The 12799-nt window shown below is 38.4% G+C and overlaps 1 protein-coding gene across 2 annotated transcripts in view; it reads left to right on the top strand.

Annotated features, from left to right (window-relative positions):
* IPPK (inositol-pentakisphosphate 2-kinase) overlaps nucleotides 1-12799 on the top strand; it is a 46572-nt gene that overhangs the window by 14023 nt on the left and 19750 nt on the right. Inside the window, exon 1 of one of the 2 annotated variants that reach the window (XM_026857733.1) lies at nucleotides 1040-1089. The exons of the other annotated variant lie outside the window; for it this stretch is intronic. Within the exon in view, the coding sequence (XP_026713534.1) occupies nucleotides 1045-1089 (45 nt within the window). The 5' untranslated portion in view covers nucleotides 1040-1044. Of the gene's footprint in view, nucleotides 1-1039; nucleotides 1090-12799 lie in introns of those variants that run through there. 2 annotated transcript variants of the gene reach the window in all.

Raw genomic sequence — 12799 nt, forward strand, 5'->3', positions numbered from 1 at the left:
GGGGGGGTTGGTGTGTTTGTTTTGTTTTGGGTGTTTTTTTGGGAGGTGGAGGCGTTAATTTAAAAAACCCAGTAAAATAGATTCAGCATTTTGATGAGCAGTAACGATTAAATGAAGCTAAATTCAATCAAGCAGATGCTGTGTCAGTTTAAAAAGCATGTGTTCGTTTGACTGCTGTCACTGTATTCTTGCCTCACTCGTATGTATATTATTTGCCTAATATATTGGGAGTCCTGTCCCTTGAAGGAGATAATTATTTTTCTAAAAAGTACTTGTGGCTATTTTTTGCCTTAAAAAAATTATTTGTGTTTCAGTTTAAATTCTGGTATGGTTCTGACACAGAATGTTCTTGATAATTCATAGATCTAAAACCATTAAAGCCAAAATGATAAAAGACAGGCTTTATGTGGAAGAAAAGCTACAGTAAGAGTTGAATCTTGAGAACTGTTTTTTTTTTTATTATGTTTAAATGAATGACTGAAAATACTGGGTTCTCTTCATGTATGTTTTCTGGATTATAAGCATAAACTATGTGTAAAATATATTAACAAATATCATGTCTGAGAAAATGCTGGAAATCTTCTGGTGCTCACCAAACTTTAGGAGGGGCACTTCAGTGGCTCTTGTTTCTTCCTTCTCTTTCTTCATATAAAATATGTTTTAAAAGATACTTTGCTACAAGAAGAATGTGCATGATTTTGTTTCCTGTCCAAATTTTAGCTTTGAAAAAGGGCATTTAAAAAAAATACTCAGTCACTGGATGATAGGGGTCAGAACACGTAATGGATTAATAGTGATGCAATTGCGGTATCTTTAAAGATATGGAAAGTGAGGAAGTTTGCCAGAGATTCAGAATAGTTGCTGAGTTCTCTTTTTATCAAGATGCTAAAACTTTAAAGTAGAGTGAAAATGAAATAGATACGATTTTTCCTTTATAGACAGCTTTGAACAAGTAAAGCTTATGTCTTGTAAAATTGGACCATATAAAATACTGTTCAGATGCTAATTGTTACTTTGTGCCTCTTACAAACAAGACGTACTTGCATGATTAATCATCGTTCTTGTCATCTGATGTCAAGTCATTCTCAGGTTTGTGTGAAAAGAAGGGCAGTGTAATTAAGATAGTGAATTTCATTTTAACTATCCTTGCTTCATTCTGTACCTCTTCAGTCCGTGTTTTTTGTGTATAAATGCTAGTGGGAGGGATGGCGATTTGTTTGTGGCAAGGGAGACACAAACAGGTGCTCAGATAAAAGTGCTGGGGTTGTGAGTGAGGGGCCAGGGTGGAACTGTGTGCGTGCTTGTTGTTTCCATGCGCTCCCTTTTGATGTGTAGTGGTGTTTTGGTGTGTAGGGAGGAAGCTAGTCCCTACCTCTGCAGGTCTGAGCGTCTCTTCCTTGCTTCTTCTAGAATATCTGGGAAGTTTTAAAAAGCAAAGCAGCAAGAAAAAAAATCCCTGTCCTTCTGGAGAAGAGGGGACAAGCTTCTTTGTCTTTCATGAAGTAAGATCCAGGGTGTTTTGTTTCAGCTCCTGCCCTCTGGACTGCTCTTTGAGGCACTGATAGCAGGTACTGTGTGAGGTGGTGCACTGAGCAGGCAGGTTTGGGCTGGAGTGAACAGGCAGCCTGGATGGACACTCTTGCTGTTGCTGGTTGTGTGGAGTGTGGCTGAATTGGGGTGAAGAGTAAGGCGAACAAGGAATGTATTGTCAGGTCATGGTGCTCTCGTGTGTTTAAGGCTACACTTATTTCTTTGGTTTGCTCCATTCCATGTATCTTTCTCTTTAAGACATGAATGTAACACATTGTTAATCCAGAGCTAGTACAGTAACAAATTGAAAAACTTGGTCATAGAAAAGTCACGTGCCCAGCAAATAGCTCTGCTGGTGATGAGCTGATAAGCCCTAGACTCAGGCAACACGCAGCTGTTTTTTCCAGTGCCTTTGAGTGGTGGCATATTGACAAAGGTTTGTCTGACAGTCAAACGTTGGCATTCTGTGAAACGTGCTCTGTTGTTTCGGTGAAAGTATTGTGAAGCGCTGCTTGATGTGCTCTTTCTTCTTACTGGTTATTAATCCCACAGAACCCAGCAGTGACGAGAGTCTCCCTGTGTGCCTGCACTCCCACAGCCTGTGGAACACCGCGCTGAAACGAGCGCCTGAATCACTGCAAGTGCATCTCTGTTCCTTATTCATGCAGTTAAGAAGAGAGGACTTAGGCAGGGCATGGTCTAGTCAACATGTCTCTTCTTACAGTGATAGTTTTACAAAGTTACTTTAATTAGTTCTCCAGCATTTAGAAAGTGATCTGATGAATAAAGATGGAATGCCAGACGAGCATTTCCAGTTACCATTGTTATCTCTGGAGCTGTGAGCTTGCTTGCGTGATGCATAGGCTTCTCCTTTCATGGATTTTTAAAGTTTCAGTTCTGATGAATTCTAGATGTACAGTATTATGGTACCAATTTCTCCGTTGATAAAGTTTTTCCTGTTGGTTTTTATTGCAGATGTGATTAAGTTAATCCAAATAGAAACTGAATGGTGGTCAAAAAGCCTTTGTATAGTCTTGCAGCCTGCTGAAATGCTTCTAGCAGAAAATGAACAAAGACAGCTTTCCTACCTCATGATTTTAGTGAGAGATACAACTGGCAACTCTGGTTCCTGAAGTCAGCGCTTGAGACATTTAGAAGGATCACCCTGAAGTACACAAAACCTGCAAGTTCATTCAGGCAGTGTCTGTATGAGCCTTGTCTGTTGGTTGAAATTTTGAATATTTGATTGGATCATAGTATCCTCTTCAAATAACGTATTTGCCACTCTTCACACCATACAGTGAATTATCTGGTTACTTGTTCTAGTTGTCGACTCAGAGGTTCATGAAGTGCTGCAGTACAGATACAGGTCTACAAAACCCCAACCAAGCACCATCACAGACAGCCAGGTGGTTTAGAAAGGGTGCTTCTTATACCCTGCATTTTTACTGGAGTGTCACTCCTTCCACATCAAATTTGGCTTCTGATTTAAAAAGAAGGCTAAACCATGCTTTCCCTCTTCCTCTCTGCTGTTGAGCAATATGCTATAAAACAATTATCTTCTTGTAAGCTGCTGACTCTTTCTAAGGTGGAGATACCTAGTTTTTTAGAAGTGAGCTGGAAATCCTAATTTGTAGTTCTGCATTTTAATCAGCTGTTTGCTCTTAGAGACACTTATAATTTCATCTCAAAAGTTTTCAGGAGATGTTTGTAGAAGAGAGTGTAAGGAACTCTAGAAATAATGAATTGTATTTCTTTTCACTGTTGAAACATATGCTTGCCATCTCCTGTTTTTGCTTTATGAGATAAAAGTATGTACATTCCATTCCTTCTGTGTGTCACTGCAGTTGATTTCTACTCATTTTTATTTTTTGCATGTTGGGATGTTATGGTAACCAAAGGCATCATTTTAAAATATGTTTGAATGTTAAGCTTGTGTTTCAGGGTGACTACTGGGAGGTGGTACAGGAAAGGAGGGTTTTTTCCTAGCTTGTTTTTTATTCAATGAGATGGTCTAGAGGAACCTTGGTGTGTGCTTGCAGAAGGTTGCGGTTTCTGTCTTCAGATGCCTTGACTGTTAGCAATAATCTACTTCTTGTCTTGAAGCACTTGCCACTCTTAACAGATATCCTTGGGTTTTGGTATGGGATTTATTTAGTAAATGCATAAACCATCTCTAGATCATATATGTAAGCTTACGAAATGGAAAAAGGGGAGGGAGAGTAGATGGAGGAGGTAAATGAAGCAGAGCTGAGGAGACTGGGTGATGGAATTGAGTCACATAATCAAACTTGCAAAAGATTCCCAAAGTTGGTGCTTGTAGCAAGTGAACAATATCTGTCTCTTCTCTGTGATTTTTGTTTTTAGTTCTTCAAGACACATGGGTAAAGATGGAGGGTATCAATGCTGCTTTCTCGGGCATCCTTCCTGATCCTTGTTCTGACTTTGTAGGGGACTGTAGAGAGCAGAGGTTGCTAGGAGAGTGGGGTATCTTGTGTTTTTACAGCAGTCTTTGATTTCATTATGCCTGTAGCTGCTTCTGCTGGCAGCTGCATTATGATGGCTGCAAAGTGTGCGCACAGAGATGCGTTCTGCATATGGGGGAGATGGATTTGGTTTTGGGTTTTGAAATAAAGTAATTCTACTTACGAGGGGGTGCTTTGTGTCAAATCAGGCTACATAATTGTTCCTAACACTGCTTTTGCAAAATAAAATAGTTTTCCTCTGGTTGGTTGGTTTGTTTTTAAGAATAACGACAAATTATTCTTAATGAGAAATTTTTTTTGTAATAAACTTGCTTAGAGGACCATTAATAGGATAGTATGTTTAGACACGGGGGTTTTTGCTGAAAGAGTGAAAACCTTATTATCAGAATTACTAGCTAGCTGCAGTTTTCCTGTTTGGCCTTGTTTGGCAGAAAGGGAGTGATGCTGATCATTAATTGCTGTCTTGTTGAGAGAATCTCCTTAAGGCTCTTTTTCAGATGATGTCATTTTGTATGAGTTCAAAAACCTGTGTGTCTTGTTTCTTCCTCCATTGTTTTTCTATGTGGAGTTGGCTGAATCTGTTTTGTCCTGTTGAAATTAGTGTAAGTAAAGCATTGGCCCCCAAACTTCCAAGACTTTCCTGAGAAATTCCAGATCCCTGACAACAAAGTGAATTTGTTCAGTTGTGTTCTGGTTTTTGTTCAGTTGTGTTCTGCTTTTTTTTTTTTTTCCTTAATGTCTCTGGAATAGTGAATTAACATTTGTGAGTGTCTTGATTTCAAGGAAATAGAGAACATATTGCTGATACCTGCACTAAAGAGTCTTCAGGTAGGGTAAAAATACTGAAAAACTATTCACTGTTCCTCGTGGGTATAAATACAGAAGCTTATTAACAGTGGCCTTCATTGAATATTGTTTGATTTAAAATATGGCCCAAGTTACGGTGTCTCGGTTCTTTCACAATAAGACATTAGCAGAAAAGGTGTAAGATGCAACTTGTATTTATTGAATTTTTTTTGACTAATTGGAAAGGCATAGTTTTGGTAAGACTTGAACTTAAACGTTTTTGTATCATTGAGGAGATTTTTCTGTTTAAATTTCAAACCTGTGCTAATTCTTATTTTGATGGATTTCATGCTCTGGATGTATCCAAAAGGTTTACCAAGGGTATGTGATATAATATATAGAGAGGTTTTGTTTCTGGTTCCATAAAATTTTCTGGAGGAAGCAAAATTTTTATGTGAGCTAGACTGGGTTCTCAGCATGAACTTTAATGGGGTTTAAGGGCCATTGAAATCTCTTCTGTTGTTGTTTTTTTTTTTTTCACACACAGAATTTTGCTAGGTTTTAGGGCATTTCTTTGACCTGGTTTCTCCAGCATTGTGTTCTTTTGGGGGTATGCATATCTAAACATTGTCTAGCAAAAAACCCCACATCTGCACACCCTTTGCTTGCTTAGTAGAAGGAAGAACAGATTGATTGCTTAGCATAATATATTGCTTTGTTCCTTCTTCCTAGTTGTAATTGCTTTTTTATTTTTAAAAAATATTTGTTTATTGTAAACAGGTAGATGAGCTCCTGACCAAATTTACTGAAGCAAGCAGCTATAAAAAACAGTTGAAAAGCAAGTATGTGATCAGGGTGTGTGTCATCAGTGTAAAAGAAAGGAAGAAATGTCTGCCTTGCTGTAAACAACAATTAAGTTTTTAGGAACGGGACAAATCACCCATTTGAGTTAGAATTCAGGACCCTTTGTGGCACCTGTATGAAACTGTGTTTCCTTGTGTTAACCTTGATTCACTGACATTTAAATACACATCTGTGGTCACTGGAAAAAAAAAAAGGAAGATAGTTTTGTATCTGTGTGTATTTGGTTCTTTGGCTAAACTGGTATAACTGCAATTGTAGGTGTCATAAGTAATTGGACTAATTCTACTTGAGTACAATCTACAAAGGTTTTACTGTAAACAAAGAATTAACAGTTGGAAGCACTTCCAGTTCTGTGGATTAGCTGCAAAACTTTATTTGACCTGAAAAAAAGTCAACAACTTAAGTCAACATCTATACAGAATTTGAATTCCGTGTTGGGATTTCAATTCCATATTGTACTAATGCAGTTAAATTTACTTTTTCCTTGGCTTTACCAGGTTTCTGCACTGAAAGGATGCTCTGAATGCAGAGCAGTTTAGTAATATCTTCCATAAAGTGAAAGGGAAGGTGGCACTGGGTAGCAGGGCGGAATGTTGAGAGGAGAAAGAGCAGTAAGGCAGCAATTTAAACTTTTCTTACCATATTAGTGCCTTAGGTTCTGTAGATGCAGATGAGAAAATGTAGCATGTGTGTGGAAGGAGATGGGAGACAGAAACATTGCAAATCTTAGGTCTGATATGACAGTGATACTTCAACCGTAGCAGCAGCAATGCCACTCTCCTCTTAATCCCCCCAGAATACTTTTTTTCAGAGGTATTTTCTTATTTTTGTAATATTAGTGCTGGAGCAGACTTGTCTTCTGGTGACTTTCTTTGGAAATTCAAATCTGCTTTATGCCTGTTTGGGTTTTTTTTCTTTTTTTGAGTGACTTCTCAGAATATGGAAGGCTATATGCAATGAAAATGTAAAATGAGTCCTGGTTTTGCAGATAAGCTCAGGAGGTAGTTATCCTTGGTTAAAAAACATCTTGTTTTTTTCTGTTTGGGTTCTGTCCTAGCTCAGACTTCAATGAGTTTCTTTTTGCAGTTGATGAGATCAAGTCATTATCCAAAAATCATTTATTTTGTCTGCTATAAGTGTTTGGGAAATGCAGTGATCGTGGAGTTCATAAGACTATGCTTTGCCTTTCCTGTGCTGCACATGTATCTTCCCCTGGTTAACAGCAGTGGTGGGTTGGTTGTTTTGGTGAAAGTAACCTGGCCAACCCATAAGCTGACCCATAAGGAATGGTCAGTCTAATAGCCTATTTTAGTCACTCCTTTGGTTCTTTCCTCTCTTCCAACCTTTCAGTGGCTGTTTTTTTTGCCTCAGTGTGTTATTTCTGAGATGCACAATAACCATGTTCTGGCCTCCTGGTTTTGCTCGATTGAACAGTTGCCCAAGATTTGCTTAGGTTTCTTCCAGCTGAGGCATTCAGGATGCTTGGAATTATTAATTTGTTCCAACTCCGCATTTTATTACTTTATTCTAATCCTTTTTATTGTTTTGACTTTTTATTTTCTCCCCTCCCTATTAATGTTTTCCTGAAACACCTTGTTTCCCCAACATAATCACAGCTGACTAGGCAGCTTAATGCTGGAAAGTATATGTGCTGGTAGGTGGAGGTTTAGAGCAGTTTAAAGGAAGGAAGCTTAGTACATGTTTTCATGTTCTTGTTGGTGTAACTCCCCTGTTTGACAAATGGATGAGGGCTTTGATACTGTTAACTGTTAAGGACCAGGGTTTTTTCATGCTTGTTTTTAACAGCTAGGGTGTCAGGGCCATCTACCATGTTACCCAGACTGTAGCAATGTATGCTGAGGCCGGTCATCACTAGATTTATTCGTTCTGTTCTCTCTCTGGTGTGTGTTTCTACTTAATACCAGTGGGTGTATTACCTGATATCGTTTCAGGTACTGTGATTAGGTGGCTTAGCTGAAGGGCAAACATTTCCTTCTCAGTAACAGCTAGTGCAATAATAAAATTCTCTTGGAATTGGTACCATCTGCATATTGCAAGGTTATACAAAGCTTAGCTGTAAAGTGAAACCCAAGTTAGTGGTTAAATATCGTGGGAACCTAGATCATAACCAAACAGGAAAAAAAGTGGAATGAGTACCTGAAGGCTGATGCAAGCTATGAGCTCTGTGCTGAAGAAAACAAGTATCGTGGTGGTGTTTGCTTCCAAATTACTGTTTAACGTACTGAATGGTGTCAAGCCAGGTGCTATGCCAGAAATGCTTTAGTCATGTAAAGAAATAGATTATTCTTAAGGGACTCTTGCGCATAATAAAATCGTATTGTTCCGATTTTTGAATGCCTCCTTGTACTTTGTGTGAGCAATTGCTAAACTTCCTCCATACTGTCAGGAAATGTAGCTTTCCTCACTTTGTTTTGTTTGATCTTATCCACCTTAGGCAGAACAAAACTGAGCTGGAAAACACTTTTGTATACATGTTACTATGTGTACTTCATTCAAAGCTGCAAATTTTCCAGTGCTTAGTTTGTTTTCCTCTCTCACATCCCTACACATTGCACTGACACCCTGGACGCAGATACCCTGGATGAGGAGACCTTTAAAAATGCCTTGAGTATCGTAAAGGTGAGCTTTGATTGAATTGCCTGGGCAGCGTGGTGGGCATCTTTTTACTGAGTTTTATTAGTTCTTAGAAGAAGGAATTCTCCTCTGTGCAGCTGTCTTTTATGAGATGTGAAGATATGACACCTCTTTGTCCATTTGCCTCCTTCCCAGAAATTGCATTTTCTGAATAGAAAAACATTGCTTTCTGTTTAAATCCCTCAAACTAGAGTAGAAATTGAAGGAGTCGTGGAATGTAAATTTGGAATAAAAATGACAGAATGATTTCTTTAGTTGGCATACACTGCATGCAGCTCCAATGTGCTACTGCAGAAAGAGCTAAATATCAGCAAAATAGTTCCGTAGTTCATATTTAGTACTATTGAAACTGTCATTAATTAGGATTTGCATATGACTGCTTTCAAGAGGGCCTGAAGAGCAGTTTAGTGTAATTTAACCCCTCTCCTGCCCTTTGAAATTTAGACAGAATGTACTTTTTGTAGGTGTCATTGCTGTGGGCTGTCATAAATCCACCATGATGAGGTTGCCTTGAATAACTACAATGGTGGTAGAAGTTTTGGCACTCTTAGAGCCGCATCTGGCACATTCTTGGTAGCACTTTAGATTCAGCAAAAGGCAATGAGTTAACCAGTTTTTGCTGTATAAAGAAAATCAGGAGTCTTTACAGGCACCATTCTCTATAAGTACTTGACTTCATATCTTCATCTCCTTAGGTAGTAGTTGGTGGTGGTGTGTGTAATTGGTTGCAACAAATAGTAATAGTTGTAGGGAAGGATTTGTTAGTAGTCTTTGAGAGCGTTCCCCCTCCCCAACATTTACAGTTGGAAGCTTGTGACTTTTATATGGGCAACTTTAAAACAAATGTGAGTTTTCTTGTACTGCATGTACGTCGCATACCTTTTCAAAATAAACGTATGGATGACAGAGTATAGTAGACAGGTAGGTAACTTTGTGATGTAACATTGCGTATAGTGCTTACAAAAATACTGGTAATAGATACCACAATTTATGAGACTGTGGAGTGAGGGAGGTGACTGATGTGGGAGGAGGGGTGAATTTCTTTCTGGGACTTAAAAAGTTGCTTCCCAAAGTGCCTTGGCTTCTACCAGTGGATCTTGCATATGTGAACACAAGTTGGTAATCAACTAGATAAGAATCTTTTCTAGTTATGCTGGGCAGTTGCAGAAGTAGGTGTTAGAGTAATGCTGTGCCTCTAGATGAAAACAGTTAATGCATGCTGTTCAGAATAATAATAGAGTAATAACAAATGACGTGAACCTGCTTATTTGGGAAAGCAGAAGCTGAAGTGATGTTTCCCAGGCTTTGTTTGGACAGGCTAATTCTTCATATTTCCATACAGAAACTTATTTTAAAACCATATGAGTTGAGGTGGTAACAGCAGAAGGAAAATGCACATCTTTCTGTATTTAACAATTTAACTAGCATTTTAGCTTTTTTAATAAAAATTTTCCTGTTTCTTTTACTGACATCAGATTTAGTTAATTTAGCAAGAAATGGAAACTTGAAAAAACCTCAGTGGTGCAAATGAGGTTTTTCTCTGAAGGGGAAGACTATCAAGACTATAGAGTTGCCCCAATGGTGTTTTACTTGTGAAAACTCTCCAGTTCAGGAGGCCTGCATGGTAGCTTTATCTTAGGACAGTGAAGTTTAGAAGACATTTTTTTAAAATATAAAGCCAATATCAAACATCAGTCTGTAAAGAAATAAATGTAAGATTTTATCCTGGTTTCATAATGCTGCTGTCTAATCGAAAGTACCGGATTGATGCCAGTTGTATTTTGGCCTAACTAGCAAGGATTACTTTGGTTTTGGATTTCACTAAGATTAAAATAATAGCTGTAGTAACTTCTTTGGAGAAGAAAAATTCTTGCAGATAACCTCTTGGGGCCCAAGACTAGCAAACTGTTTTTTCCCCGGATAGATTAGGGCAGGAGTTGTGTGAGTACATATCCGTGTTTCTGTGATGCCAGTGACTACTTTGTGTACATTTTCACAGCCCCTCCCTCAGCTTCTTGTCTCCTTATTGGCAACCATTAACTTTCAGCTATGATTTAACCCAAACAACTGTTCCATGAATGGGGTGCTAAAGAAGTGTTTGCCTTTCTTGGTGGGACCGTAAGCTTGAGGCTGCAGTCTTAAAATGCTGTGGCTTGAGGTAGTGCTGCTCCAGAACATAGGCTCCTGATTACATCATCTCTGCAGCAGAGTGACTGTGAATGTATTTTGGGAGGCACACAAGTTCCAGTATCACTGTTGCTCTTGTTTGTTTTGAGTTGTCCATAACAATTGGAAATGGTTTTGTTGTAGCACTTTGTATGGTCCTGGATGCCAGTAAGGAAGTTGTTTGTTACCTGTTACCAAACTGCTGTGCTCTCTGCTGAGAGTCGCACTTAAATTCTTTACTTGGAGAATAGGAGCAGTCATGTTGGATATTCTGATAGTTTGGGGTTTTTCAATAGTCTTTTGTCACTAACTGGATAGTGAACATACTTGCAGAGAAGGGGCTGCAGGATTTTAAAAAGATTGTAGATAGAACTCTTCCTTTGAATTCACTATTTTTCTAACTTGTCCTGCTTCAGAAGATGTGAAGCTCTTAATGTTTCATGTGTTACCTTTGAGTACCCCCATGCATTGTTTCTTTTTTTTCCTCTGCTTGATTTTGCAGTGTGGTTTTTTGTTTGTTTGTTTGTTTGTTTTAGGGTTGGTTTGTTCGTTTGTTTGTTTTTTAATCTTTTTGTCTGTGTGGGACTATTATCCAGTTAGCGCTTTGGTGGTACTAGTGCATTGATGGAAGTGGAAGGGCTTACAGAGGTGTATAGACAATGAAATTTAGGGAGCATTACGACATAGTTGATCTGATTCTTCAAGTGCTAAAGGAGTAGTGACAACCTCTTAAGAAATCTGTTCTCTTCTGGATTTGGGCCATTCTTTTGCAGGCAGATAAGCACGTTACATCTTTGATGTTCAACCTGTAAATAAAAAAAAATCTAAGGCATTTAAGATAAGTGACAAAAAACCTCATGGCAACAACCGCCTACAATATTTCCAAGTAAAGAATCAGTTAAGCTAATCAGTAATGCAACAGCATGAAAAATGTGGGCCAATATTTTAAGTCGTAATAATTTTGAAGCAGTTTGCATCTTTGACATGTGATGGGTTAACCTTTGTGCTGTGGCAGTGGCTTTGTGTAACTGTGTACTGAATTGCACAAAGGGATGTAGCTTTCTGAAAACTTCCCTCCAAAAAAGAAAAAAGTGTTCTTTTTTTTAATTTTAATTTTTTTTTTTTTTTTTTTACTCTGGTCATCTAATAATAGCCTTATAAGGCACAGTGGGGCTGACTGGTTGAAGTGCCTCTGAAAAGTTTTGTTTGAACTTTGCTCTGTTTCCTTTTGACATCTTTAGACAAGCAGTGTGTTCCTCTTTACCATATATAGTTTTGGTCATTTTATCCTAGCATGCCTCTTCAGAAATGATTTGGTAATAAATGAATACTCTGAGTCCTGTGAGAGCAACTGGATTTTCCAGAGCAGTTGGTTGGAAGCTTGTTGGCTGGGAACTGATTAATAGATATCTATCTACAACACCCTTGAAATACTACCGAATCAAGTTTCTGAATTGATTAGAAGTGACAGTCAGATCACACTCTTGCTGATCCACTTGCTTAGGAATATTTGAAGTGGGGGATCCAAACAGCTGAAACACTGTAAAAGTAGCATATTGTGTACATGGAGCGTACAGGCTCATCAGACCTGAGCTCTGTTATCATAGTGGGAGAAAAAGAGTAAGTGCCACCCAACAATCTTGTCAAATCCAGGTGATTATAATGAGTGTTCAGTTTATCTAGTTGTTGTGACACTCATGCTGTCTTGCAGGACAAGTTAAATCAAAATTCACCAAAGTATCTTTTTACCTGAGAGTGTTTTCAGATGTTGGTGAACTATGAGATGCTGGCTTGAGACTTTTTAAATATTGAAAGGGCTGTTTCTGGGTTTCAATAGCAATGTCTGAATCCGGATCTTAATTTGTTAGTATTTTGGATTACACATTGTTGTCTGTTTTGCTTTTCTCCTCCTGCTTTTTCTACATGTTAGTAATCAAAGATAACTGCAGTTCTCTCCCACTCAGCACTGTCCAGAGACAGCTTTCAGCCCCGAAATATGGAATGTATGAAATATGGAATGTGCTGTCGTGTTATGGGAGATCTTTTAATGGCAAGTCATTTGGTAGGGAAAAAGCTTAAATTCTGTAAACATGAAGTGTAACTATGACATTTTGCCTGCATTATTTTTGTCAGGGAATCTGAGTGTTAGTACTTTTTTTAGTACTGCTTTAAATAGAATGTAATCCTTTTCAGTGTGTCTAGAAGAGGTCTAAGTGAAGACACTGAGTGACTGAGAGGTAACTCCAGAAAACAGCCATTTGTCTCTCCCGTTCTGGTGCCCGGGTTTTATCCATATCTTACCTGAATAGGCT

The sequence above is a fragment of the Athene cunicularia genome (genome assembly GCF_003259725.1).
Source record: "Athene cunicularia isolate RWA chromosome 12 unlocalized genomic scaffold, athCun1 chr12_part1, whole genome shotgun sequence".
NCBI classification, from domain to species: Eukaryota; Metazoa; Chordata; class Aves; order Strigiformes; family Strigidae; genus Athene; species Athene cunicularia.